This window comes from Anas acuta, chromosome 7 (assembly GCF_963932015.1).
Source record: "Anas acuta chromosome 7, bAnaAcu1.1, whole genome shotgun sequence".
In the NCBI taxonomy this organism is placed as follows: Eukaryota; Metazoa; Chordata; class Aves; order Anseriformes; family Anatidae; genus Anas; species Anas acuta.
Window position 1 is genome coordinate 37,899,591 of NC_088985.1, and position 25,702 is coordinate 37,925,292.

General features: G+C 53.7%; 1 protein-coding gene and 1 long non-coding RNA gene across 3 annotated transcripts; one reads left to right on the top strand and one right to left on the bottom strand.

The window, feature by feature from the left end:
- Positions 1 to 496: 496 nt before the first annotated feature.
- Positions 497 to 24,562, top strand: PWWP2B (PWWP domain containing 2B). 2 transcript variants are annotated; one of them, XM_068689356.1, is made up of 3 exons: positions 497 to 709; positions 3,928 to 5,575; positions 24,030 to 24,562. In XM_068689356.1, the coding sequence occupies exons 1-2, from the start codon at positions 540 to 542 to the stop codon at positions 5,555 to 5,557; spliced, it is 1,800 nt and encodes a 599-aa protein (XP_068545457.1). In that variant the 5' UTR covers positions 497 to 539; the 3' UTR covers positions 5,558 to 5,575; positions 24,030 to 24,562. The 2 variants fall into 2 exon arrangements, with proteins under 2 accessions (XP_068545457.1, XP_068545456.1); XM_068689355.1 differs by lacking the exon at positions 24,030 to 24,562 and adding an exon at positions 15,816 to 16,355.
- On the bottom strand, positions 16,210 to 18,842 carry LOC137859863 (uncharacterized). Its single transcript, XR_011098606.1, has 2 exons — positions 17,536 to 18,842; positions 16,210 to 17,197 (listed from the first exon to the last, which is right to left on the bottom strand). It is a non-coding gene; the product is annotated as an uncharacterized lncRNA (long non-coding RNA).
- Positions 24,563 to 25,702: the final 1,140 nt, after the last annotated feature.

Genomic DNA, 25,702 nt, shown 5'->3' on the forward strand with positions numbered 1-25,702 from the left:
GTGTTCTGTGCACGGGAGAGCTGTTTGTAACTCCATGTGACCATGTACCCTATTTGTTTATTTTTAAACCCAAGGTTGAAGACCTGCCGACCAAGCTGGCACAACTACGCCAGCATCGCTTTACGGCCTCCACAGGACAGCTTTCAGCGGGTTCCCTGGGACTGCAGACTAAAAGTGCGTTTTCCAGCAGGAAGCTGTGAGCGCCTGGAGTTGCAAAAGCATCAAGTGTTTCCTTCAGAAGATGGGAATGACAAACATCTCCGTACTCCTGACTGCATTTAACAACTGAGAGCCTCTAACGATGATAAACGTGCTCTAAGTGCCCACGGAGCTGTCTCCTCACAGCGCCCCTGTGGCGCCGCCCTGAGGCCCCTCAGAGCCCCTGAGGCGGGCAGAGCCCGGCCCCGCCCCCAGACCCGGCCCCGCCCCCGCACGTGCGCGCGGCCCCTCCCCTCCCCCCCTCCCCTCCCTCCCCGCCCCTTCCCGGTGACGCGGGGCGCGGTGACGCCATCTTGCGGCGCGGCGCGGGGCCCGGCAGCATGGCGGAGGCGGAGGCGGAGGCGGCGGCCGAGGCGGAGCGGGCGGGGGCGCCGCGGGTGGGCGCGTGGCTGGCGGTGCGCGTGGAGCAGGCGCTGGGCGACACCCTGCTCGTCACCCTCAGCTGCGGGCAGCGCCGCTTCGCGGGGGTGCTCATCGACTGCGACAGCAAGTACGGGGCGGAGGGGGGGGGGCACCGGGGGGGGGGCACGGCTCCCCTCAGAGTCCCCTCAGGGCTCCCCTCAGGGCTCCCCTCAGGGTCCCCTCAGTGCTGGCCGTGCCGGTAGCGAGGCGCGGCGGTCCTGGTGTGGCTGAACCCGTAATGAGTTGGTTTTTTTAATTATGCAGCAGTACAGGGCTGAGGGCAGCGCCTTCCCTTCCAAGGGGGGCCGGATTGAGGTAACGTAATCTGTAATCTGTAATCCGTAATCTGTGATCTGTAATCCGTGACCCGCCTGCCCCGGGGGGGGGGGGTTACACCGGGCTGAGGGCTCGCCCAGCGGCAGCTCGGTGCCTGTGAGCGCCCTGCTCTGCTCTGCCCCTCACACCAGAGCCCTCACAGCATAGTCTCAGTTGGATGGCTGGCGGTGAGCAGAGCCAACAGTGACTGCAAGCAGATGGTTAGGGCAGAGGTTGGACTCGATGATCTTGAGGACTCTTCCAGCCTAGAAATCCTGTGTGGTTCCGTGTGGTTCTGTATATCAGAAGACACAAGTTGCATCCAGAGGTGAACAAAAGGCAGGGTGCTGTGGGGAAGGCTGCTGGAACGGGTGGTTCTCCTTCAGGTAAAAGCACGCCGCTGTGGGAAAGCAAAGTGCATCAGACCAGGCGCTTCTTGGTGTGCAGGAGGTGGAGGAGCAGCGAGGGGAAATCCTCCTGCAGAGCTGTGCCTGTACAGGAGGCAGCATCGGGACGGGACCGTGGGGCCTGGCCCCGCAGCAGGGCTGGGGAAGCCTCGCACCTCCCCAGGCATCTCATGGCCACGGGACGGGCACTGCCGGGCACAGGGACTGAAAGCAGCCCGGGTGGCAGGGAGGCTGGCAGGAGGCTACAGGGGCAGGGTGTCTCGGGGCTGCTTCAGCCCTCAGAGCTGCCTCCAGCATGAACAAAAGGGTCCGGAGGCTGGCGCTGGGCAGCGGTGACACGCGGCCGCTGGGAGCAGGCTGCTGGCCACGGCACGGAGCTCGGGGCTCACAGCAAGGCCCCCTTCCGAGCACAGACACCGACCCTGCCACGAGAGGAGCTGCTGGCCTGGCCTCTGGGGCCAGCTGGGCTGGGGCAGCTTCCCACAGGGCTGCAGGACCCCTGTGTGCAGCCCAGATGAGCTGCAGGCGGCCGGGGACACCAGGCTGCAGCCTCTCCTCCCCTCAGCTCCCAAAAGGGACTGGGGGCAGCCTGCTGCCAGCCCCCCGTGTCCTTGAGGGGAAGTTGCCGTCCCTCAGCACCACAGCTGCCCCCTGTGCCGTGCCCCCACTGGGCACCGGGTCATGGGGAGGGAGCTGGGGCAGCCTGCGGGCAGCGGGCCCCAGCAGGGCTCAGGAGCAGGGGAGGCCAGGCTGGCGTCCACCTGCCAAGCAGAGGGGGTTCCTCTCATGCTGTTCCCTGGTGCGGCCGAATTGGGCAGATTTGTTGCACGAAATTACCAAAATTTACAGCCAGAGCTTTGGCAGTGGGACCGCTCCCAGTTGTTTTATGGACTGCGCTGACATCTTTGGCTGCACAAAGTGTGCTCGCTTGGTTGTCATCTGAAAGACACCTACGTGCTCAATTGTCTCTGTTTTAAAAGAGAAAAAATCTTACAACAAAATTATGTTCCAAACCTTGCCGTTTCAGCAGTTCAGTCCTCTCGACGTGGAGCTCCCCATCTGTTGGTCAGACTGTGCTCCTGCTTTCTTACTCTTCGAGTAATGAGAAGGGGCTTCTCGTGTTAGGGTGCAGGTGACTCGCCTAACCTTTTTGTTTCAGCTGGAGAAGAGCAGTGACTTGGTGCCAGAATCAGGTTAATGCCTCTGTTTAATTGATGTAAGCCTAGCCTTAAACTTCAGAGTCTTCACAGGAATGAGGTTGGTATGTGGCCATCGGTAACACTGCTCTCTGCTGATGCGTCTGGGAAGGAGAGGTGTTCTTGTCCATGCCTGGTAAGGGCAGGTGGTATTTTAGGTATTTTAGCATCTTTCTGCTGCAAAGCGATGCGGCCTGAGGCCAGGGCTGGGAAGGGTGCTGTCAGCCCCAGCACCTGGGTGGAAGGAGGAGGCCCCTCCTGCTCTGCAACCCAGTAACGCTGATTTTTAAGGTCAGGATGTGTGATCAGGGGGTGCCTTAAACTCCTCTTCACTGGGTAGTGGTTGCCAGTCTCCAGGCGATCCCCCTGTTGCTTGAGGAGGGGTCCTTCCTGGGAATTACACGGAAATGACGGGAGGGTCGGTGGGGATCGTGGCAGCCGCAGCTAAAGCTGTCTCTGCTCCGTGGCCACGGCTCGTCCATCAGCGTTCCAGTCACTGGGGGTGCTGAGGCAGCTCGCTGCGGGTCTCTGCAAGGCCCAGCCAGCGAGCGCTGCCCGTTTTGGGGCTGTTTCGGGGCAGGTGTGTGGTGAAGCGCTGCGCTAGCACAGCGTTTCTGATCGTCAGGCTAAGACCATACGTTCCTGTGCAGAAGCCACGAGACATGAAGCGTTGCTATGAGCTCTGGTGTTTCGGAGGATTTGCTTATGGCAGTGTCTGGGCAAGATATGGTGTCTGGGCTTGGACAGCCTGTAATGGAACCGGGCACAGAGCAGCAGTGCAGCATCACGCTTAATCCTGCTCTTCTGAAGCAGCAGCGTGTTTCTTATTTTAACAACTGGTCAGGCGTGCAGAATACCTGGGGAGAACAGGACTGTGTCCTGGTGAACTTGGGGCATGAGGGTGTGGGATGTGCCACAAAACCAAGCTGTTAGGTTTTGAAGGAGAAGCCGAAAATCAGCCACACAAGTGCAGTGTGGAGAAAGGAGCTTTAAAAGCTGCCAGAGGGCTTGCACAATCTGTATCACAGGCTGCCCTGTGGCTTTACCAGCCTGCTGATAAAATAAACTGCTTTGCCTGATAAAACTTAAAACTTAGAGCAAAACTCCTTTTCTGTGTAAATGGTATGTGGAGAGAGATGTTGATCTCCACGCCTTGTCTGGCAGAGCAGCAGGACACCTTTCCTGAACTCTCAGACGCTGTGATTTCTGTCAGCAGCAGAATTGGTTGCCCTGCCGTAAAGGAGGACAAGTTGCACTATTAGTGTGTTGAAGTTTCGTGTGTTCTCGGGAGCTAGCACGCTTGTCACGCAGTCTGCCCCGAGAAGCGTCTGTCAAACACCCTGACTCTTTGTCTCTTTCCCTCCCTGTCCTTCTCGCCCTGTTTTTAGGTCTGGGCTCTTCTGTCTTCCGTCCTCCCTCCCGAAGCAAGAGGAGCCTCCTGCCAGCGCCTGCGCTAACGGGGTTGCCAACGGCGGAGACGCTGCGCGGGGCGAGACGGAGCCGCAGCCCGATGCTGGGAAGCCCCCCAGGGGCAGCGGGGATGAGCAAGTGCCCCCGCTCCTGCCCCCGCCCGGCACCATCCCTCCCTACCCGCCCTACTTCGAGGGAGCTCCCTTTCCTCGCCCGCTGTGGCTGCGGCACACGTACAACCAGTGGGTGCCACAGCCACCGCCGCGGACTATAAAGAGGACGAGGAGGCGTTTGTCACGGAACAGAGACCCGGGAAGGCTCATCATGAGCACCATCAGGCTGCGGCCCAGGCAGGTGCTCTGTGAGAAGTGTAAAAACACCCTGAACCCCGAGGAGGAAAACACGGCGAGGCAGAACGCTAAAACGAGGAGGAAGCTGAACAGTCAGGACAAAGAGCAGAAAAAGCACAGTGACTCCGACTACGCGGAGAAAAGGAACAAAAGAGAAAAGAGAGAGGACGAGAAATTTTCTGGGGAGCTAGTGCACCGAACACCGGTCATAAAGATATCCTACAGTACTCCGCAAGGAAAAGGCGAGGTGGTAAAAATCCCTTCCCGGGTCCACGGCTCAGTCAAACCATTCTGCCCGGAGCGAGTACCGCAGAACGGAGAGGAGGACCAAGAGGAGATCCCAGACTCTGAGCGATGTCAAGAAACCAAATGTTTAACGGACAAGTCGGCAGGCAGCCAGCTTGCTTCCATTCCAAAGCTGAAGCTGATGCGGCCGGTGCATTCCAGCGCGGATGTTCCACCTCCAAAGATAAGGCTGAAGCCCCATCGCATAAATGACGGTCAGAACGTTTCAATTTATAAAGCAGAACTTATTGATGAAATAAACGTCCTTCAGAACAGCAGGGAGACCAACCCTGCTGCCTTTTACAACGAGGAATCCACAGACAGGGGGTTAGCTGAGATCTCTTCAGGGAGTTCAGGAGAAGACGATGACTTCAAAAGGTTTCCGCAGGGCAAAGATGGACACGATAACCTGGCTTTCCTCATGAATTACCGGAAAAGAAAAGCAGACTCTTCTAGTTTATCGGTGTGTAGTAACGACAGTCTAGATGAATCCAAGTCCTCTAGTTCAGAAGTAACATCACCAGAAATATGTGACTTTTTGCCTGGTGATGACGCGTCTGTCTCTTCATCTTCAAAAGATGAGCGTAAAATTGTGCCCCCCTTAACAGTTAGGCTGCATACCCAGAGCGTGTCTAAATGCGTCACCGAGGATGGAAGAACTGTTTCAGTGGGGGACATTGTTTGGGGTAAAATTCACGGATTTCCGTGGTGGCCGGCACGTGTTCTGGACATAAACCTTAGCCAGAAGGAAAACGGGGAACCTTCATGGCGAGAAGCGAAAGTGTCATGGTTTGGTTCTCCAACGACTTCGTTCTTGTCTGTTTCAAAACTCTCTCCTTTCTCTGAGTTTTTCAAACTGAGATTTAATCGCAAGAAGAAAGGGATGTATCGGAAAGCTATCACAGAAGCTGCGAAGGCAGTAGAGCATCTGACTCCAGAAATAAGAGATCTCTTAACACAGTTTGAAACATAACTTTGTCGCCAGTATCAGGTGAGTGCTTGCTGGACTAATGCTGCCCATGGAAAAAAACTCCTTGTGTTTTTTAACCAACGTTCCACTGTTTGCATTTATTTTTCCATTAAAAAAACGAGGTCGGCAGTTATTAAACTTAAAAGCCTGGGTGTGAGTTGGTGGTGGCAATTTCAGAGGTGATAAGAGCCATTAGCTCCAAAACTTTGGGAGGACCATGGGAACGGGAGCCCCTGGGCTCGGGGGGGCGCACGAAGCGATTGGCACTGTGAGGAAGCAAGCCTTACTAGTGTTGTAGTAACGTGTTAGGGCTGTTTGCAGTTAGGATGTGGGGAGTATCGATGATAATTCACTTGCGATAGGACTAATCCCGTGTGGTGGGAGGACTGACAGCCTCTAGGCTGTGTTTTGAATTGCCTGGTTCAAAGAACTAGAACTTCTTGGGGTTGAGATGACGCGTACTGTACGCGTACTGTATGCGGGTGCTGGTACCAAGCAGTTACCACAACAGTTATGTGCTCTTGGAGGCCCTTTGCCCCCCTTGCATTTACTGCTCCCCCCGTGATGCTTGGTTGTGAGGGAGGCTTTATCTGACTGATCAGCATGACGGCACTGCAAGCTGCCTCTGTGGGGGAATGCTGCTCGCAGCAGTTGTGTGGCTCCTGTCTGAAATGGTGGGGACTGGCCTGGATCATCAAATGCAGCACTTCTGGTCCTCACCTGCAGCCTCTGTGAGGACAGAAAGCGGGAGCTGATTCCTTCTAACACCTCCATAGTTTGCTGTTACTGGTTGCAGGCACAGAGTGGGATGGGACTCCTGGTCAATAAAATAAAAACTGCCCAGGGTGAAAATGTGGTGCCTGTAAAAGCAGGACGTGCTATGACTGGGAATGGGGCCACCATGCGTAACCTTAGCTGATGCTGCACACTGTGCTGCCCTCAGTGAGGTCCCCAGGGAAAATACCATCAGCTTGAGAAAGGTCCAGAATTGTTTTGTTGCCTTCCAGCTGTTGGTATCTAGATAAAGCCTCATCTGTGATAGTATTAAACCAGGCAATGGAGTAACTTGTTATCTGAAAACCATAACTAATTAGGAAGAGTCTGGTTGTCAAAGCTCTAGCTTCATGTAGTGTCCTGGGGAGGGTTTTTATCAGTTCACTGTGCTGTCCATAAGCTTTTCCATAAGTTTTCTCTCTCATGCCAGAAGGGCTGTGCACACACCAGAGCTGCTCGTGCCATCGGCTGATTCACTGCTCTGTATGGGAGCAGGGCAGTGGGGCTGTGATGGCCAGTGCTCTCCTAATCCTGATGGGGGGAAGGATTTTTGTACCCTCTGCCATGGGGCTTCGCTGTTTGCTTGAGAGGGATGAAGGACTCGCTTCGATGGCGTTATTCCATCCCAGCAAGCTTGGCCTGAGCACGTAGTAAGAGCGTGGCACGTGCCTCTGCTGGGCTCACGGGGCTGGACAGCTGGGCACTCGGGCAAGTACGAGTGTATGACTGCAGCAGCATTTAAGCTTCATCCTTGATCCTGCCTCTTCAAATGCTGCTTAACTCCGGCTAAAGGCTTTATTTTATTGAGAGCGTTTGGACTGGGCCCAAATTCGTATTAGCCAGATCAGGAGTATAAATAAACCCGATGCCCCAAATGTGCTGTCCTTGCCAGCCAAAGAAAAATGGTCACAATCCACAGCTCCTTCCTGAACTGCGACTGGAAGGAGCAGCAGAGCTTTGTCCTCTGAGCTGACCCCGCTGGGTTTCTGCGTGCGGTGGGGCCGTGTCAGCAGGGGGATGTTGTGGGTGCTGCTGGCAGCTTTCTGCCCGGGTAGAGCTTTGCTGCTGCCATGGCACTCTGCTGGCTGCTGGGGAGGACAAGGGGCAGGGTGAGGCGGCACCTGATGCTTCAGAGCAGGTTGGCCATGCCTGTCAGTCCGTGCAGAGTGGGAACCTTGGGACCTTTTTTGCTCCTTTTGGCCGCAGCCTGGAGGTTGAAATGAGGATGCTTCCCGGTGACGTGTTAGCCTAAGGCAAACACTGCCCCTTCTGCCAGCGGGACCACTGCCGACGTGGTGCTAGCGGTGGTGCAGGATGAGAGCTGACAAGCGAGGCCCCGAGGAGGAAAGGAAGCACTTGCTCCAGAGGAGACCCGGCTTACGGCAGGCACGGTGCTGCCTGACCTGCAGGCACAGCAGGAGGGATAGGACAGGTCTGTAAGGGAGGGAACAAAGGTGATGTGTGAGGGAACGGTGTGCTGGGCCAGACCCTGCCTTCCCTCTGTGCTCTGCAGCCAGGCCTCCCCGTGCACGTACAGCTGTCCAGGTACATTTCATACATATTGCTGCTTCCTCGGCCTCCTTCGTGGGCTTGCTGAGCGGGGTTTTCTGCCGTGCTCGTGTCTGAGTGCCAGCCCGGTGTGCCTGCCTGGAAATCACACGGTAATTGGATAAACAACTGCGTGCACTCAGAAGAAAACTAGAAAAGCAGAACAGAGCCACTTCCCACCTCCCGCATGTGTCACGTTTACTCAGTTTTCCTGTTAGACCAGAGAGCCCGGTGTCTCAGTACGTCACTGCCTGGCAGCTCATTGTTTCGGGGCCTTGCCCTGTACCTGTGCTGTGCTGTCGGGAGGACTGGATGGTGCTGCTTCCCTCGGGTGTTCTGGGATGGAACTGAGACATTCCTACTGGCTGCTAATCGACTGCTCTTCCCTGAAGGGCGTAACTTAAGTTTTTGCTGACATTTGCAATTTCTTAGTCCCAGGACTAGGACATTGGACATTTGAGCGACAATTAAATGTTCCCAAGAGCAGGCATCAGGCTGGCACTATTGCACCTTGACACTGTAAAATCTGCTGTGCTGCCAATTCAGCAGCAGCTGCGCGAGGAGGGCCGGTCCTTGTGAGCAGACGAGGAGCAGGAGTGCAGGAAATGCATCCAGCACCTGCACTGCTCCTGGTCCTCGTGGGCATGGCAGAGCTTTGTGGCTGCTGGCACTTAGTGCATCTTCTGTCCTCCGGCACGGGGTGCTGCTCTGCAGAGTGCTTGGGATAACCACTGGGAAAATGACCAAACAATCCAGGTACATCTGTGAATGCCTATGGAACTGGAAGGGACTGGATTTTACAAACAGTGCTTGTTTGGGGTTGGAAAAGCTGGTGTGATCATTTTGTGTTTTATTATTCTGTATTTATTATTCAGCGTGCTTTATTGAAAGCCTGTCGCTAGCTGGCTGGTAAAGCAAGGTTTCCAGGAGACCAGCAGGCAGAGCAGCAGCCTGTCAAAGTCACATTCAGAAGGCACTGAATGTGTGTTTGGAGTACAGCCAGCAGAAAAATGCCCACTGAGCATGTCGTCATGCTGCCCTGTAGCTTCTGCCTCGTATCTCCTGTACAGAGCCCCTGTGCATGGCTGCCCCGGGCCTGGCGCTGCCAGTGCTGCAGAGACGCCTTTGGCTGGTGGCTGAACGTGGCTGAGCCCCTGCCTGCTGTCAGTGCTGGGAGCTGGGCTGCTCCTGGTGAGCCTCGCACCTCGCAGCCCTGCTGCGGGCTCTGGGTTTGGGGTGGCTCAGGTACAACCGGCCGGGGTGACAAGGCTGTGCTCACTGTGCCAGCATCTAGCCAGGACCCAGCCATGCCGGTGTGTGCTTCCCCTGCTGCCCTGTCCCACGGGCACCTCCCCAGGGCAGCCTCCTCCTCAGGAGGGGAACGGGGCATGTGCTGCCTCCAGATCCCCGGCCTTTTTGGGGAAGGCTGCGGATGGATGCACCTCGAGGCCCCAGCACACTGCCCGGAGCGCTGCTGGTGTGTGTGGTCTCTTCTCTGGAATTGTGCAGGCATGTGGCTGAGCAAGGAGCGGGTGTGAAGCCTCCTGCAGCAGCTGAGGTGGCCTCGTGGTGCCTGGGAGGCCTCCCTGAGCCGCGGTGATGCCATTCCTCCCAAATGGTGCTGCGGGCGGTTTCGCACCTCCCCTGGCTCTCGCAGCACCCTGCCCTGTGTCGCTGTGATGCTGTCTCTGGATGTGGCTGGACTCTGCCCTAACCTTTCTGGGCTGCGGCACTCATCTCCGGAGGGGGGGCGGTCAGAGAAGCCTCCTGAGACAGGGCGGTGCTGCCCGCTGCGTGCCCGGGGCATGCTCCTCAGCAGGCCCGGCTGCAGGACCGGCGCCAGGAGCCCGTCCAGGTGTGCTTTGGTGCTCCAGCCTGGCCGTGTGCCCTGTACCTGGTGCTCTCTGAGAGCAGGAACGCCTCCTGTGCTGTTGTTTGCTTCCTGTTCCCTTTCATGACGCTTTCTGTTCACTTTGATGATACCTCCATATTTAAACTTGCAGCTGCGTAATCATCCAGTTCCTTGAGCTCCTGGTGGCTCTTCAGTCGTCCTGCAGTGATGCACGAACCCCAGCTCCCTTCTGGCTTTACAAGCAGCCCCGCTGCCGTAGCAATGTGCTGAGCGTGGTGGCCGGGGAGCTGCGGCGTGCTGCCCTGCAGGCAGAGGAGGAGCAGGGCCATAGAGCCGAGCTGTGCCTCCCCCCAGCTGCCCCCCAGGAAGCCCAACAGGGGCTGGGGTGCTGGGCTGCCGCGGGGGGCTTGCTCTCCGGCCCTCCCTTTCACGTTGCAAAGCTCTTCACAAAAGTCGCCTGTCAAATTTGGTACGCGCCTCTGTTGGAAACAGCTTTACAGCGTGTATCTTCGTTTGCTTTTTCAGTCTGGAAAGTCCTTTATTCTCCCCCTCCCTTCCCCCCAGCCCCCAGGCTGTGGCTGTGAAACCATTAAACTTTAAAATACCGGCTTCTTGAAGGTTTTAATTTTACTGCTATTAGCTTAATAGACCCTCGGTATCTGTGTTCAGCCATTCATCAGGCAAGGCGCAGTGCTGCGCCGTGCGGCAGAAATCACCGCCTGCTGCCCGCCTGCTATATATAGCAAGCTCTAATGCAGGAGCTGGAACGCTGAGTTGTGACTTCACCTTCAAAGATGTTCGGGGCTTTGTGTGTGCATGCAGCCAGATCTGCTTGCCAGCAGTTTATGAAGCAACATAAATCATTCTCCTTTTCCTTTCACCCCTTCCTGTCTGCTCTGCCAGGGGCACAGAGGCTGTGTCGTTTGGTGTGGAGCTGTGGCGACTGCTGCGATAGCCGGAGCTTTAAACCACCCACCTGGTCATGTGAAATATTTCAGCCCAGAAGATGAATGCCTGAAATTTTTCTCGGCCAGGTTTCTAAATGGCTCAGTCAACTCAAAGCAAGCACCCAACGTAATTACTGTTTCTCGGCCTTCCTTCAAACAGCTCGCAGTCAGCGTCTGCGCACGGCGATGCAGGGCAGGAGAACAGGTCTGGAGCAGCCCGCGCTGCGCCCTCGTGCACCCAGCGCCGGGTGCCTGGAGCTGCTCGCCTGGCACTGTCCCGCTGGCTCCCCTACCCCTCAGGGCTCTGTGCGTTTGTGGCCGCTGCCTTTGGAGACCTCTCGGCCCATGCTGCTTCTCCTGCTCGTGATATCTGTTGGCCCCTTCCCTCCACTCCCGCAGGCCCGTTTTTTGGAAATGCCAGCGGGCCATACATCGAGCTATTTGTAACTGCACGCAGGCTGCGCGGATGCCCAGGAATGCAGTCTGCTTACGTGAGCTGTAACTTCAGCTGCCAAAGGAGCTTTGTATAAACCCGAGGGCTTAGCAGCTCTCCCTGGGAGAACAACAAGCTGTTCCCCCGTGCTGCAGGGACCTCCGTGCCCAGCTGAAGCTGCAGGCGGCCGCTTGTTGCAGCAGCACAGTGTGCAGGCCAGGCAGCCGGTGAGCTGTGCAGGGGGCTGGGTGCCCTCCTGCCCGGCTGCTCTGCACCCAGCTGCTGCACGGGCCTGCCAGGGGTGCAGGGCAGCCAGCACCTCTAGCAGAGCACGTGGGGAAGGCAGGGCCTGCAGAGCCCCGTCCCCAGCTCTGGGAGGGAGGGAGAGCCTGTCTGCAGCAGAGCTGCATCTGGGTGAGGAGCCTGGGAACTCGCCTCTTAGAGAACCCACTGATAGCGCAGCTTCCCGGGAGATGTAAAAGTGACATGTCTGGAGCTTTCCTGAGTGCCATTTATTTACTTTGGCTTGAACTCAGAATTGCAGCAGGGCTTCCCTCTTGCAGTGAGCATGGCGAGGCTGGCTGGGACCCCAGGCCCGGGGCTTGCTAGCTCTGGGGGTGGGCAGCAGGGGCAAAGCCCTTGCAGAGGTGGCCCTCCTGCCACTCCAGGCAAGGTGCAGGAGTTCGTCCTGTGCCTGCTGTAGTTACACAGATATGAAAGCTTTTAAACGTAGAAAAATGTGCAATGTTGTTTTTCAGCCTTGATCCATGTTTCTGTTGGTGTTTGTTGTGTTTTTTTTCCTGGAAGTACCCATTGCTGAGATCGGGATCGGTGTGAAAGGGAGCAGTGAGTGGGCTGAGGAACGGTTTCTCTTAAGCTCTCCCTAAAAATGCTGTAGAAGCAGCATGCCTGTATCCTGCAAATTAGACGAAGATGAGTTGGTGCCTGGTTTATTGGTTTTAGTCTGCTTGATGGATCTGTTCCGTTCTGTACATGCCGTCAGAGAACATGTGGGCTTTGCATTAGCTGGTTTATGGACTCCTGCACATCCTGAGGTTGCGTACATCTGAGGCAGTGATGCCAGAGATGGTGTTTGATGCCCGAGTTCCTGGCGAGCTTGTCCTCCTCACCCCCACAGTCCCTCCACCCCCAGCCCCTACCCCACAGCCAGCTGCAAAGCTCCTCGCTCCCCGGGGCAGGGGCAGCGCAGGGTCCTGCTGCGCACGAAGAGGGCGTCCTGCAGCCCGGGAGGGCGAGGGCTGTGCCTGCCCTCGGGGCCGGGCCCTGGTGCCCACGGGCAGCAGAGAGCCTGGGGTGCTCCAGTCCCTGCAGGCACGGCGTGGGCCCCAGCTCCGTGCATGGCCCCAGCTCCACACGGGTGAGCACACCTCGTCTCGTGCCTCATCTCACCAGAGGGCCATAAATTGTCCCCAGCACCGTGTGCCGAAGCCTTTCCCACATTGAGTCTGTCGGCTGCCTTGCATTACTTATACCATCATCTCTTTGGCTGCCAGTACGTGCATCTCTGGAAGGGACGAGCAGGGTATTTTTTTAATGAAGGCTTTTTTTCATTAAGTTGATTAATTTCTGAAGGATTGAATGCTTTTAACCAACGTACCAGGTCCTGTTTGATCTGCATTGGATTTTTGCTGTTGTAGGATCAAACAAACTTGTTTTCTTTATAAAAACACATTTCCTGTGTGCTGTCTGCAGTTGAAGAAATGAATTGCAGCAAAATTACTGGTTTAATTTCCTTTATGAGTGATGACTTGCTTTGTTTTGATTCAGGCCAATAATCCGAGCTCCTTCTTCATGCGGAAGGCAGCCCTTGCTAAAAGCAGAAAGCCCTAAACCTGGTGCTGGCTCTTCGCAGAGGTGCTGGGTGGTGGGTTTGATCCTGGAGCAGCCGCCTGCGGGCAAGCGCCGGGCCTCTTTGCCCTTCCCCTCAGCTCCCCGGGTGCCGGATTTTGGCAGGTGCAGCCTTCAGAAGCAAAGGCAGCCAGAGCTGCTCGGCGCCTCTCAGAAGCCTGCAGGGCCCTCCAGCGCCGCCGGGCCACGGGCAGCACGAGCACTCGGTGCTCAGTGTGCCAAACTTCCTTCCACGGCTGGGGCAAGGCTGGTGTGGGGTGCGAAATTACAGCCTGCTGGTAATTGTCTGTGTTAGGATCGGAAAACAGGCCTCCAAAATAGGCTGTGCAAGTGCAGGAGGCTCCCTGCTCATACACTGCCCGGCAGGGTGCGATGGCTTGTGTGGCACCCTGTGGGGTGACCTGGTGCTGTGTGGTGTGACCTGGTGCTGTGTGGTGAGACCTGGTGCTGTGGTTTTCCAGAGGAGCCCTCGGCAGGAGCTGGGATCCTTGCTGGGGGTGCAGCAGAGGACACCCAGCACCGCTGCCACAAGAGGCTGTGCCGCTGGGCAGGGCCCTCTGTGGGGGGAGGACCTCGGCTCCATCCTGTGGGACTTCAGCACGATGTTCCCCGAGGCCAGCAGCTCTCGCGGTGCGGTGCCCAGCACGCTGTGCTTCCTGGGGGTGGGGGATTGGGGTGTCCCCATGCGGGGGCAGGCTGTAGGGTGCTTGTGCTTGGTGACGGGAGGTGCTGAGGCTGCCGAGCAGGGCTGCTGGCAGGGCTGCTGTGGTCAGGGTCCCCACACACAGACACGGTTGGGATGCATTAGTCTCAATTCAATTTTGAATAAAATCAATTTGAATTAAAAAGATAAATCAGCTGCCGGGGAGCTGAGCCCCTGGGGGCTGCTTGGCACTGGGCTTCTCTCCTCCAGATACTGCTGGTGTCAGCACAGGGAGAGAGAGACTGGCCTGGGGGCTTGCTGCCTCCTGCCCAGTGGAGCGTAGATGTTCTGCTCAGGCAAGGTCTGTCTCTGAAGGGTCAGCTTTTTGCAAAAAGCACTTGAGGAATATTCTACTAAGTCCTGAGGCCTCTCTAAAAGTTTCTGGAAGATAATAAGCGTGCACATGAGTTAGTTGTGTGCTCTGGAAAATCTCAGAAGGCCAGTGGATAGCTTACCTTGCAAAGGTAAGGATGTATTTATACTCTGTTAACTGTGGGTACTGGGGCCTGGACACATCCCAGTCTCTTCAGAGCAGGATAATTCTGCTGAACACTGAGTTTGTGGATTTAAGGATCGCAGTCCTCTGAAATGCAGCTGTTAGGACAGGTGTTCGTGGTGCTCTTAAATGTGTAGGCAATACTGAAAGTGGTTCTGGGTGCTGGGGCTGCAGGTTGGTGTCGCTTCGGTTCCAGGCTGCAGAGGTGTTGGTGCATGGTCAGCAGTGCTGGAAATGTGACCGTCTTGCTGTCTGCCGGTGGCATTCTTGGTTTAATCGGGTTCTGAACTTCAAATCACAAGGCTGTATGAGGGGGGTTTAAGAGTGTTTGATCTTTTGCTTCCTGGCATTGATCCCGCTTGTTAGGAGCACAGATTTTAGCCTTCCGTGTCCTTTGGTTTTGACTCAGCCTGTGCAGTTGATTTGACATCGACACGTGTTGGGACTCCTCAGACTCCTGAACTGTGTCAAACTGAACTGCATTTGAAGCATGGTGCAGCGATGCTTCTGTGATCGAGAAGTACAGGTGTGGATCCCGGTGCCACCTCTCACGTCTATCACTGCGCTGTTCCGTGCATCTCGTCTCCTGGAGGACAGCCGGGTGCTGCCTTTGGACTTCCCCTCCTGATCTGACTCGCGGGGCTGCTGCCAGTACCCACGACGTGCAGGGCTGCGTGTAAGGCACCGTGCAGCAGGGTGCAGACGGGGACTTCTCTCACGGGAAGCTTTTTCCTGTGGCAGGCGCACCCCTCTCTAGCAGATGTTTTTGGAAGCCTGTCACCTGCCCTGGCTCTCAGTGGCTGGTGGTCAGTGGGAAGGCCAAATGACCAGAGTGCCACGTGTCAAGCGTGAAGTAAACTTCATTGCCTTTTGGTAGCTTTCTGTTGGAGTGTGTTGTTCTGCATTTCTGAATTCAGAAAGAGCATCTCCCTTGCCGTTGCTGCCCAAAGACTGCCCAGATGCAGTCCCGTGCGCTTGGTTCCAGCCCCTCTGGGTGGCCGGGTGGCAGGGGAGCCGCGGCATCGTCCTGCTGTGTGGTGCTGCCGTGGCTCTGCTGTCCTGTGGAGCCCCAAACAAACACCCAGAGTGGAAAAGGGGCACCCGTGGGGAGTGGGGGTATGCGAGGGGCAGCAGGGACGTCTCATCGCTGGAGTCAGGTGCAAGGTTTGGCTGCTGTGCCTCTTCACCTGGAGCATGGTTTGGGCGGCAGTCCATGTCTTGAGCAGCTGCGGGTACTTAGAAAAGCTTCTGTAAGGCTTGCTCTCGGGAGGGAAATAATCCTATTTTATAGATTGAGTTTGAAAAGCGGAGGCAGGACTGAGCAGATGCTCTTCATGTGGCACTCTGTAGAGGGACTTGGGGCAGATTAGCCTACGGTGCCCACCTGTAGAGACTAAAAGGTCTTCAAGGCAGAGACCAAAGACCTTTATCATACTGAAACTCATATCACGTCTCCCTTGGAGAAAATGCCCACTTTTTCTTTAGCTCTGCTAACGTGACGAGTTTCTTCCCAAGCCGTAGGCACTGTCCTGCCGTGGCAGCAGCAGCGTGCCAGGCTCTGCTTAGCCGGAGCGCGCCTCGCCGCTGCGCTCGGCTCTGTGTGCCTGCAGTAACCTCTCCCTCTTTCACTTTCTTCAAGGTAACAGAAGATAAGAGCACAGCTGTTCTCCTAGAGTGTCACGAAGTCTGTAAACATCCTGACTTGCTCCCCAGGAGAATCTGGAGGTTGCCACGCGCAGACAGGAGGACGGGTTTCCTTGTCAGATTGCTCTGCTTACCATCGTGAAAGGTGACAGGCACCGGGACGTGGAGCTAGGCGGCTCTTCTGGCGTGAGGCTGGCAGGAAAGTCTTAAGGATCCCTTAACCTAAGATGAGAATTTGACAAGTCATACGGCAATGAAGTAGGAGAACAGCAAAAACCACAACTTGGAATGTATTTATTACCTAAAAGTTAGCTATTCTTGATAAAACCCCCAAAATTATTGCTGCTGCTTTATTTTACTTACAGATTTCACAAACTTGTTAATTTGAAAGCTACCAAACTTTTACTCAATACTGTATTCTGAGAAATGTAATTGGAGCAGGACATGCAATAGAATGGAATCATTGTAGTGTCTTAAGTACAATGGACTCACTTTTGTGTCTATTAAAACTTGGAAAATGTGCAACACGGAACAATGTGGCTGTCATTGCATATATTAAAGCTTTCTAACGTTGTTTATTGCAGAGCTGAGAGAATCAACGTTTTGAAGTACACGAACAAGCAGCCAGCTGGTAACTTGGATGGTTGTGTGTCCTAAATGTGTGCTTTCTAAAGTCACCTGAAACAGCAGGCAGGACAGCCTTGATTTGCTTGTGCTGTGTGTGCAGAGGTGGGTGGTTAGCGTGATGGCACCGAGTGGAAAATGAACTCTTGTGTCTACAACATCCAGTCAGTGAGTGGAAATTAAGGCCTCTTGAACACATGCTGCTGGATAGAAGGGATCCTCATCCTCACATATTACCAGAAATGACCCTCAGTCTTTGAAGAAAAAACAAAAACAAACAAAGAAAACAGCTTATAGCTTCTGTGTGTCTAACTTAGAATAGAAATTGTTTACAAACTAAAGTGAACTGTGGCCAAGCTTTTGAAACAATCACTCAATTTCTTCATATTTTTGAAAAGTATCACTAAATTTCTTTGGATTTCTCTGGCAGTAATCTCACTTTCCTCTAGATTCCCCCAGTGTCAGAATTCACGATAATCTATTGCTTGCAGTAGAGCTGGGGAGTGCAGCTGGGGAGAAGAGTTCAGAGTTGCCCCTGGTAGGTAAAATGTCGTCTGCGTGGGCTAGAAGATTAACTTCAGGCTAAAGGAGCATTGCACAGATTCCGCTTCCTGTTTGTTCTTAATCTGTTGCAGCAAACACTGATTAACTATTGTTGAATTCAAAGAACACAGAAGCTCGTATTTCCTGACTCATGCTTGTTCATGATGCGGTCTTCTGAACATCAGCAAGAGAGGTCAGAACTTCCCTTTTCTGAGTAACAACAACAAAGTTTAACAAGAAAAGGTAAACACCAGAAAAACAAACCACCTTTTTCTCAGTCTCAGTAAGAGCACACAGCCAGTCAAAGTTGTTTGCTTTAAAACAGTTGGAAGACTAGTAAAAAGAAACACACACAAACACCAAAAAATACCATGCAAACTGAAGTGCATTACTGAAAGAGGACGTCTGTCTCCCAAGATGAATTTTGGCCATCCCTGCAAACAAATAATTTTCCTGTTTTCCAAAAATAGATGTAAAAAGACTGCAGTGTATAGAGAAGGAACGTATTCCTGCACCTTGTGTAAAGCCTTTGTGAAGCAGTTGTTTACCTGGGCATCCGCTGTGCCCATCCCCAAAGCAGTCTGCTTTGGCAGAGATGCTCTTGTGCAGTGAGTGCTCCTGCTCATGGAGAAAACAGCTTTGCCTTTCTCAGCTCCTGTCTGTCTGTCTTCAGAAATTTCGTGTGTGTTTTTTTTTGTGTGTGTTTTTTTTTTTGCTTGTTTGTTTGTTTTCCTAGCATCTTCTTGAGCTAGGCTTAGGGTTAACTGATGGCTATGTGAGGTAGTTTCTGTATTTTGTACTCACAGAGCTCTTCCTTGTACAAAGCCCCTGCCAAAACGTCATGGAGCTTTTTGGCTGTAATGTTGCAGCAGTTAGCTGAAGGGAGTTACAAGTGGCCTTCTGTTCATTAAAAAGAAGGTCAAAATGAAAATAAGCAAAGCCCCATGCTCCATGAAAAGTGCCTGTCTGTTCCCTGGTGACGGGCTGCTTCTGCCCCTCTTCCTGAGCAGGAAGGCTGCTCAGTGCCTGGCGTGGCCACGATCAGCAGGTGAGTACTTGCTGCTTCCATGAGAAGGCGAGCAGATGGCACTCAGTCTCATGGGCAGGCAGAAACATCCACGAGCCGGGTGGTGGAGTCTCTGCTGGGTACAGGAGAGTTACAAGTCTTTGTGCCTGGTGCCAGTGTTTTTCTCTAGCTTGTGTCAGTGCTGCAAGCGACAGGAGGCAGGTTGGGAAGGTAAGATCAAGCCGTGTCCCTTCCCTGTTGCTGGCTGTAGTCCTCAGGGTAGGGTAATTTCAGGGGGGACGGCCCAATGGGGGTTTCTGTGATCGCTGGGCTCTGTGGTGAGACCTCTGGTGCATGTAACCTCTGCCAGGTGTTACTCAGTGGAAACTGCCCCTCCTGCAGCTGTGGTTAACGCTGCCAAACGCGGGGGCTCAGGGCAGCAGCTGTGCCCCACAGGGCTGGTGGGGGAGTGCCCGGTGTCACCGGCCAGAAACCTTCCCACTCGTCCCCTAAATCTCACTGCGTCCTGCTGCTGCCCCGTCACCAGGGCACGCTTCACGTCTCGCAGAGGGCAGCAGCCTCCTTGCACCTGAGTGTGTGACATTCCTGAGATTGCTGGGCCCTTTGGAGAGCAAACACTTCGCTACCTGGTACTGCTGCAAGCGGAGAGCTAAAGGAAAAAGGTTGGTTTGAGCCCTCACCGGGTCCTTTGCCAGCAGCAGGGACAGAACTGGTTTGGTGCCCTTTCCTGCTGGGGGGAAGGGGAGGCGCTGGGGCCATTGTCCCCGGGGGATTGGGAGGTTGCATCTGGTGGCCCTTTTTTTTCTTTCCTTTTTACCCTGGGGACAGCCAGGTGGCCTGACACCTGACACGTGTCTGTATTAACGCCAGCTTAAAGGATGGAGCAGGTGAGTGAGGCGCTGCAGGTGAGTCACCAGGTTGTTGATCACTTTGCTAAGAACTGCTACAGAGATTTTCAATAAAGACAAAGGAAATAGTGCTTAGGGGGCATGCGAGTGGACTGAATGTTAGCATCCTGCTCTTAATCAGCGGCTCAGTTCTACAAGTGGGTTTACACACCAGCTGTAGACAATATCCCAATAAAAGGCACAACTTCGGACCTGCGCATGGGAATTGAAGAGGCTGGCTCGCTTCGCCTCACTGAAAAGATTATTCTTCAGTTTTGGCAAGGCTCAGTGTGAAAATCCAGCAGCAAATTGCCTCTTTTGCCTTGGCCATTATGCAGATAAATGACAAGAATTTCTCAGCAAATGTAGAAGCATAAGCCAGGAGCACGCTGACATTTCATTTCTTATCTGATTTTAAAAAGTTACTGCAGAAGTTTCTAACTGTCATTTTTAATAACACAAAGTCTCAAATGGTTTACTCAAGTCTTTTCCACCAAAGTAAAAGCTCCATTAGGCTGAAAGCTAAGTGGAAATTCTTCCAGGGTAGCAAGCTGTCCTTCGTATTGTGTGCAAATTGGTTTTGTGCTGCCCTTTGAACACCACTGCCCAGTTCCTGTGCTCTGCGCAATTCCTGAGGCTTCCCTTCGTGCACTTCTGGAACTTGTACATGGCTCGAGGAAATGGTGGGCCTTTTTCGGTCCATCTCAGTTCTCGTTACACTAAAGGCTTTTTATAGTCTCCTCTGCTCCACACTGTGGTTTTGGAGGTTTCCTCCTGAACACTACAGCTGTGCTTCAGCTCGAACAGCTGATTTCCTAAATGTGAGCCCTGCAGATTTAAGTTTGTTTTTCTTTTTTTTTTTCCTAATATTTTATTCTGACTTCAACAAACACTAAACTTACCAGTATTTTTTTGTAATAAGGTGTTTTGCTAATATTCTGAATCTGTAGATCGCAGCTATATGTGCATAATCTACGTTCCTTTTATTTAGCCTCATGTCTAATGCACTTTGAGAAGTTTTTCAAGTCTTGAGAGTCTCCTTGACGCCCTTGGTGTAAAAGGCTCACTCTGCCTGGTAGGATTCACACCTTGTCAAGGGGAAGCCTCATGTTTTGTAGAACTGGAGAGTGAGTTTGGTTATTTTCTGTTCAAAACCAGCATTTTCTACCAAATTTTTTACTGTAGCTTTTCTGGCTTACACATAGTTACTTCTAATAGGCCCAGTAGGTGGCCTGACCTAATAGCTTCTGGTGCTTTGTGAGCTGTAGGGTGACTCAGAAAATCAGCAGGTGAGGGACAGGGACTGCAGAGATGCTGATTTGGGAAGGGAGCGCTGGTTTAGAAAATGGCAGCGTGCATCTGTGCATTCTGCCTTGGTCTCCCCAGCAGCTGGCCGGCTTAATTACCTCGGGTTGTGCTACCTCCTTTGGCAAGGAACTGGAACGGAACGGGTCCGTCACCCGCTCGAACCCAGTGCTGGGCGCCCCGTGCCTCGTGTCCCCATACCCGCAGCCGTGCTTTGGGGTGGCAGCACCCAGCATCAGGGTGCCCTGCGGCTGGGTTAGCTGACGGGAAGGGCGTTTGGCTGAGCTCGTGTCGGAGTCGTAGCACTTCATGGGGCGCTATTTATTGTATATTCCAACAAAGCCATCACAGCGGCTTGCAGAGTAAAAAGCCGTGCGTTTTGGGTTCCGCTGGGGATCCTAAGCTGTAGATGGGACTCCGCCGGTTGCCTGCCTGCCCGCTCGGTGCGGTGAGGCCTTTGTGCCTTGCGCCTTGCCCTGCCCTGCCCTGCTGCCAGCTCCAGCTGGGAGGCTGCCGGCTGGCGATGGCTGTTGAGCACAGGGCCGCTGTGGAGGTGGTGGGGGCTCTGTTCAGGCATCTCCCTGCCACGCTGTGACCGGGGGCACCGAGAGCCCGGCCCCGCTGCCACCAGGGCAGCCGAGCGCCCGGCCCAAGGCCTGGGCAGCGGGGTGGCTGCAGCCATCACAGAGCACCCTGCGGACGGGGCCGTGCTGCTGTCCGGCTGTGTGCACCGCCAGTGGGGCTGGGAACCAGGCGTGCCCCCCTGCCTATGGGAAAACCATGCCAGCCCTTCCTGTAGCATAAACTGCTCGGTTCCTCGGGCTGTTGGTGACCTGGAGTAAGCATTTTGCATAGTCTGACTGTGAAATCCAGCTTTTTTGTGATGTATTATTGAATAGGGGAAAAGACATTTTAAAGTGAATGGGGTGAAAATCTGTTTGGCAAACAGCTCTGCCTTTGTCATTCATGGCAGACCTGATGAGACCACTCTCAGGGACAGGATTTTGCACAGTTGATTTGTGCAGCATTCCTTAAGGTCCTGTTTCTGGGCACTTCTCCGCACTTTTTCTCACTAACAGAAAACTTCCTCCCTGCTTCTTAAACAAAGCAGAATTACAGCCACCCAGCTTTGTCCATCACGCCTGCACGCAGCAGCCCCGGGGATGCGCCCAGGCCTCTGAGACGCTCCCTTCACCGCCGCTGGTGTGGGGCCAGGCTGGGAGCTGCTGGGGGGACGGAGCAACCCCGGCCGGGGGGGCCTGGCACTGGGGGCTGCTGGAAGTGCGGACCGAGCCCGTGGGGTCAGGCCTTGGTGAAAATCAGCACCAGAGCTCCAGTCAGGGCTAGCCTGGTAGGGCGGCACCACATTGTCCTTGCTAGTTTGGTTTAGCCGCTCCTGGCACCGGCCTTGTTCTTCTGGGGTTTTCTACCACTCCCTCGGGGGAAAAAAAAAAAATAATATATATATATATCTTTATGGCTGAATTCACTGCACTTCAGCAATAGTTGTTTCATGTTTATATATCCTGCTGGCTTGGCTGCAGCCTTGAACAGAAACCCTTTCTGGGGCTGCAGCTTCTCTTCATAGGTAGGAGAAATTGGGAACCTGAGCAGCCATCCTTAAAGGTGAAAGCAGCCTTATGCTGGCCAAAGGCATGGCAGCTATTCTGGTACACAGTAATTCTCTTATTTTGCTGGGTCTTAAGATTATTATTACTATCCATTTTTATTCCTACTTGCAGCAGAGGATTTCTAGGCAGCATTGATGCGTTCTTCCCTGTGTCTAGGGATTAATGGTTATTTTGTGAGACCTGGTGGCTGTGTGGGACACGGATGGGGCCTGGGCTGCCCCTGCCCTGTCCCTTGGGGTGTCTGTGGGGGCCGTGGTGCCCGGCTCACACGGCCCCCATTCATCAGCCCTGCAGCAGGCAGGGCTGCACCCAGCTGCAGAACCTCTGGGCTTTCAGCCTGGGCTCAGGTGCAGCACGAGGCTGGGTAAGGTGTGGGGCTGCTGGGGACGGGGTCTGCCTGTGTTGGTACAGGGCAGGAGGCTCAGCCACACAGCCGGGCCCTCCAGCCCTGCTCCAGCCCTCCCAGCTAAAGAGGGAGCTGCTCCAATCCAATCCAATCCAATCCAATCCAATCCAATCCAATCCAATCCAATCCAATCCAATCCCAGTTTTATACAGAAAATACTTTCTTTCCCCTGAACTTTTTTTTTATAAGTGCATATTATAGAACACAAATTTAGGCAAGATGTTTTTAAAATTATTTTTTTTTTTTTTGCGTGGGGGGAACACAAATCGTGAGTTCCTTTGAAATAGATATTAAAGGCTAGAACATTTGGCTTTGGTAACAAAAACCTAGTGTGGGCTAAAGAGATTTTCTATTTCAAATATATTCTAAAGTGCAGCTGAACTGACCCACCTGGGGGTTTCTGAGCTGAAGGCTGTGATTGCTTTTCCTGATGGAGATGGTGACGAACCCGAGGTGGGTGAACACGAAGCATTAGCACCGCAGGGCACAGGGGGGGGGGACTCCTCCTTCCTGGCACTAGGGGTCTGGCCAGGCCAGCAGCTGCCCCCCCGCCTCTGCCAGCCCCACAGCACAGCCTCACCCACAGCCTGGGGGAAGGGGAAGTGAACAGGGGCCGAGCCCTGAAACAGCTTCCCCACAGGGTGCCCGTGGGTGAGGGTGGGCTGGGATGCAGAGGCCGGTTTGCAGGAGGCAGGAGGTGAGGGCAGAGCAGGATGGCACCCGGTGCTGCTGGGGGGGCTCCTGCTGCCAGGGGGGCAGGCGTGGGGCTGTGGCACAGGGACCAGGATGGGGGAGCTGCAGCCCCCTGTGCTCGGGTGGCTTGCGAGCAAGCTGGACCTGGGGCTGCAGCCATACATCTACCCCGTCCCTGAAATTTGGTCTTGTTTTTCATCTTATTCCTGGTTGGGGGGTGGGGGATCTGTCTGCTTTGATTCTCTTTATGACTTTCCTCCACCCCGTAATTTTGCTCAGCAATATTGCTTGCAGAAGCCTGTAATGAATCAGTATGGTTTTAATTTGCTTATGGGTGTGAGCTAATGAAGGGTTTGGGATCAGGCTTGGCGGGCTGGGGCTGTGTCGCCGAGTGCCTCTGCCCGGCCGGGCGCGGGGAGCAGCGGGGAGCAGCGGGGCCAGGCAGCTCGCTGCTGCACAGCGCCCGGGCACGCGCCCGCACCGCTGCCGGTGTCCGACACCGACATCAGTATCGGTGAGATTTAAGGAAGAGTCCTCACGTCGCTGTAGCCTCTCCTCATTTATAATTTCCACTGCTGAAGTTCAGTTGCTACAGAAAAAATGAATTTTCCCGGCGGCGTGGAGGCTTGGTTGGTGAATCACCGCACTTTGTTAGCTAATCTTAGATCTGCTGTGAATTACTCAGCGGCTGCTGATACAAAGTGAGCTGAGAAAATGCTTGGTTTGAGTCGTTTAATTTTAGAATTTGGGTCTCTTCCCCAGCAGGGAGGGTGTGAGCGCCTGTGGGCTCAGAGCCACCCGTGTCGGTGTGTGCAGCTCCACCGGCAGGCCTGGGAGCAAAGGCAGGCGTTAGGGTATGCGTGGTTTTCTTGAGCTAGATCCATGCCTGAACTTCGGTTATGTGAAGGTACTTTTAAATCCAGGAATAAATGTGTGTAATGAAGGATGCATTTAATTAGATGCATTATGTAGTTGGGCTAGAGAGTGCGAAGAAGGGGGCTTGTATTACCAAAATGAAGTGCTAAAATCTGGTGGGAGGGACCACAAAAAGGTTTTGTTTGGAATTCACTGTTTTTTAGCTCTTACTCCACAGACATTACTGGTTTCTGGATACCCTCAAAAGACGAGTGATAAAGCAAGATCACACATGTCCGCATTTGGAAAATGTGAAGAGTCCTAAATCCCGAATGCATCGCCCTGGGTGCCATGCTGCCGAGGGCTCGGCTGCCAGAGTCAGCCCGTGTCAGAATGAAGAGCTGCTGACATAGCATCCGTCTGCTTTTAAAGGAGAATGAGAAAATATACAGGAAAATGCAGAAACTATTCTCATGGACCACCACAAAGTGCCCTGACTGCTAAAGGGGCTGCCCAAACATTTCATGGCTAATCTACAGCCTGAAGCACAAGGATCGACAAGTTGTTCTGCGCAGCGATTGCTGCTTTTAGCCATAAAAGTGTTTACCCCAGTTTCTGAAAGTTTTCTTTTCAACAGAATATCTTGTGATGTGGAGTTCCACAAGATGAAAGCATTTTGAGAAGGATTTTATGGCCTTTGTTTCCTCTGTTTTCAGTATTTAAATAATTATTGCACTTCCACTGTCTCCAGTAAAGTTGAACAGTTCATTACTCCCTTGTCTCTTAGCTGGTTTCTAATCTTGGTTGCTTAATAGATGAATGCGACGGATTTTGTAAAAAGATGATGTTGGTTTACAAACTGTGTCATCAGGTTCTTCGTCTGATGTTTGTTGGTTCAGGTTTCACCCCAAACCTCCTTCCATGTCTGTTCCCTGCCTGTGCACCCAGAGCTGGGGCAGCCTTGGAGGGGGCAGTGTCCCTGGGGGACCTGGGATGGGGATGCCACCAGCAGCACTCGGCCATGGCACGGGTCCCCTCCACGTGGGTGCTTTCTGGGCAGTGGGGGAACTCCCCGGGGAGCTGAGGAGTTTATTTTAGTGTTGTGCTCCTTATCTTTCTCCTTAGTAGGGCTTGCATGAGCACCAAGAATTGTATCAGCGAGTTTCCCAAGCGGCAGTTTCCGTTGTGACTGGAACTAATGAAGAAGTTTATTTTAATGTAGAAGTTTCTTTTTCTCGTCCTAGCCATGGTCAGCTCCTAATAAATGCTGTCAGACTCAGCCCTTGTGGTTTGTTCCTGACATATGAAACACTTCTTGGTATGAAAATTGCCTCAATTTCAAGAAATGGGAGTAGGGATCTGGACAGGAACTGCCATTAGAAACATCTGTTTTGCCTTTCTATCTGTATGACCCCTTTCCTTAAATAAAATAAAAAAATAAAATAAAATAAAATAAAATAAAATAAAATAAAATAAAATAAAATAAAATAATAAAATAAAATAAAATAAAATAAAAATCTTTTTAAAAAAAGTTTACTCAGTGTGTAATACAGACGCTAGAATTACAAGTGACTGTAAAAGTTACGTTAATGCAGCCTCATGCTTACAAACTGATGCCCAATGGGAAGAAAACTCCAGGTCCCCCATGTGCAAACACTGTCCTCCAGCAAATCAGCTTTGTAACCCAAGTTTTTCTGAGTTTCTCCTTTCCTGATGCTGTGTTTTCCTCTGGCGGTGTTTATCTAGCCTGTAGTGCAGCCAGGGTGCTGCCCTGTATGAGGAGGGGTGTCTCCATTCGGCGCGGGCTCAGCAGGGCTGCGGTCACGGTGAGGAAATGCCCCGGCAGCTCTCCTGCCCACCGGCTGGGACAGTGCTGCGGACAAGGCGGGCGGCTGCTGGGAGGCACAGGGG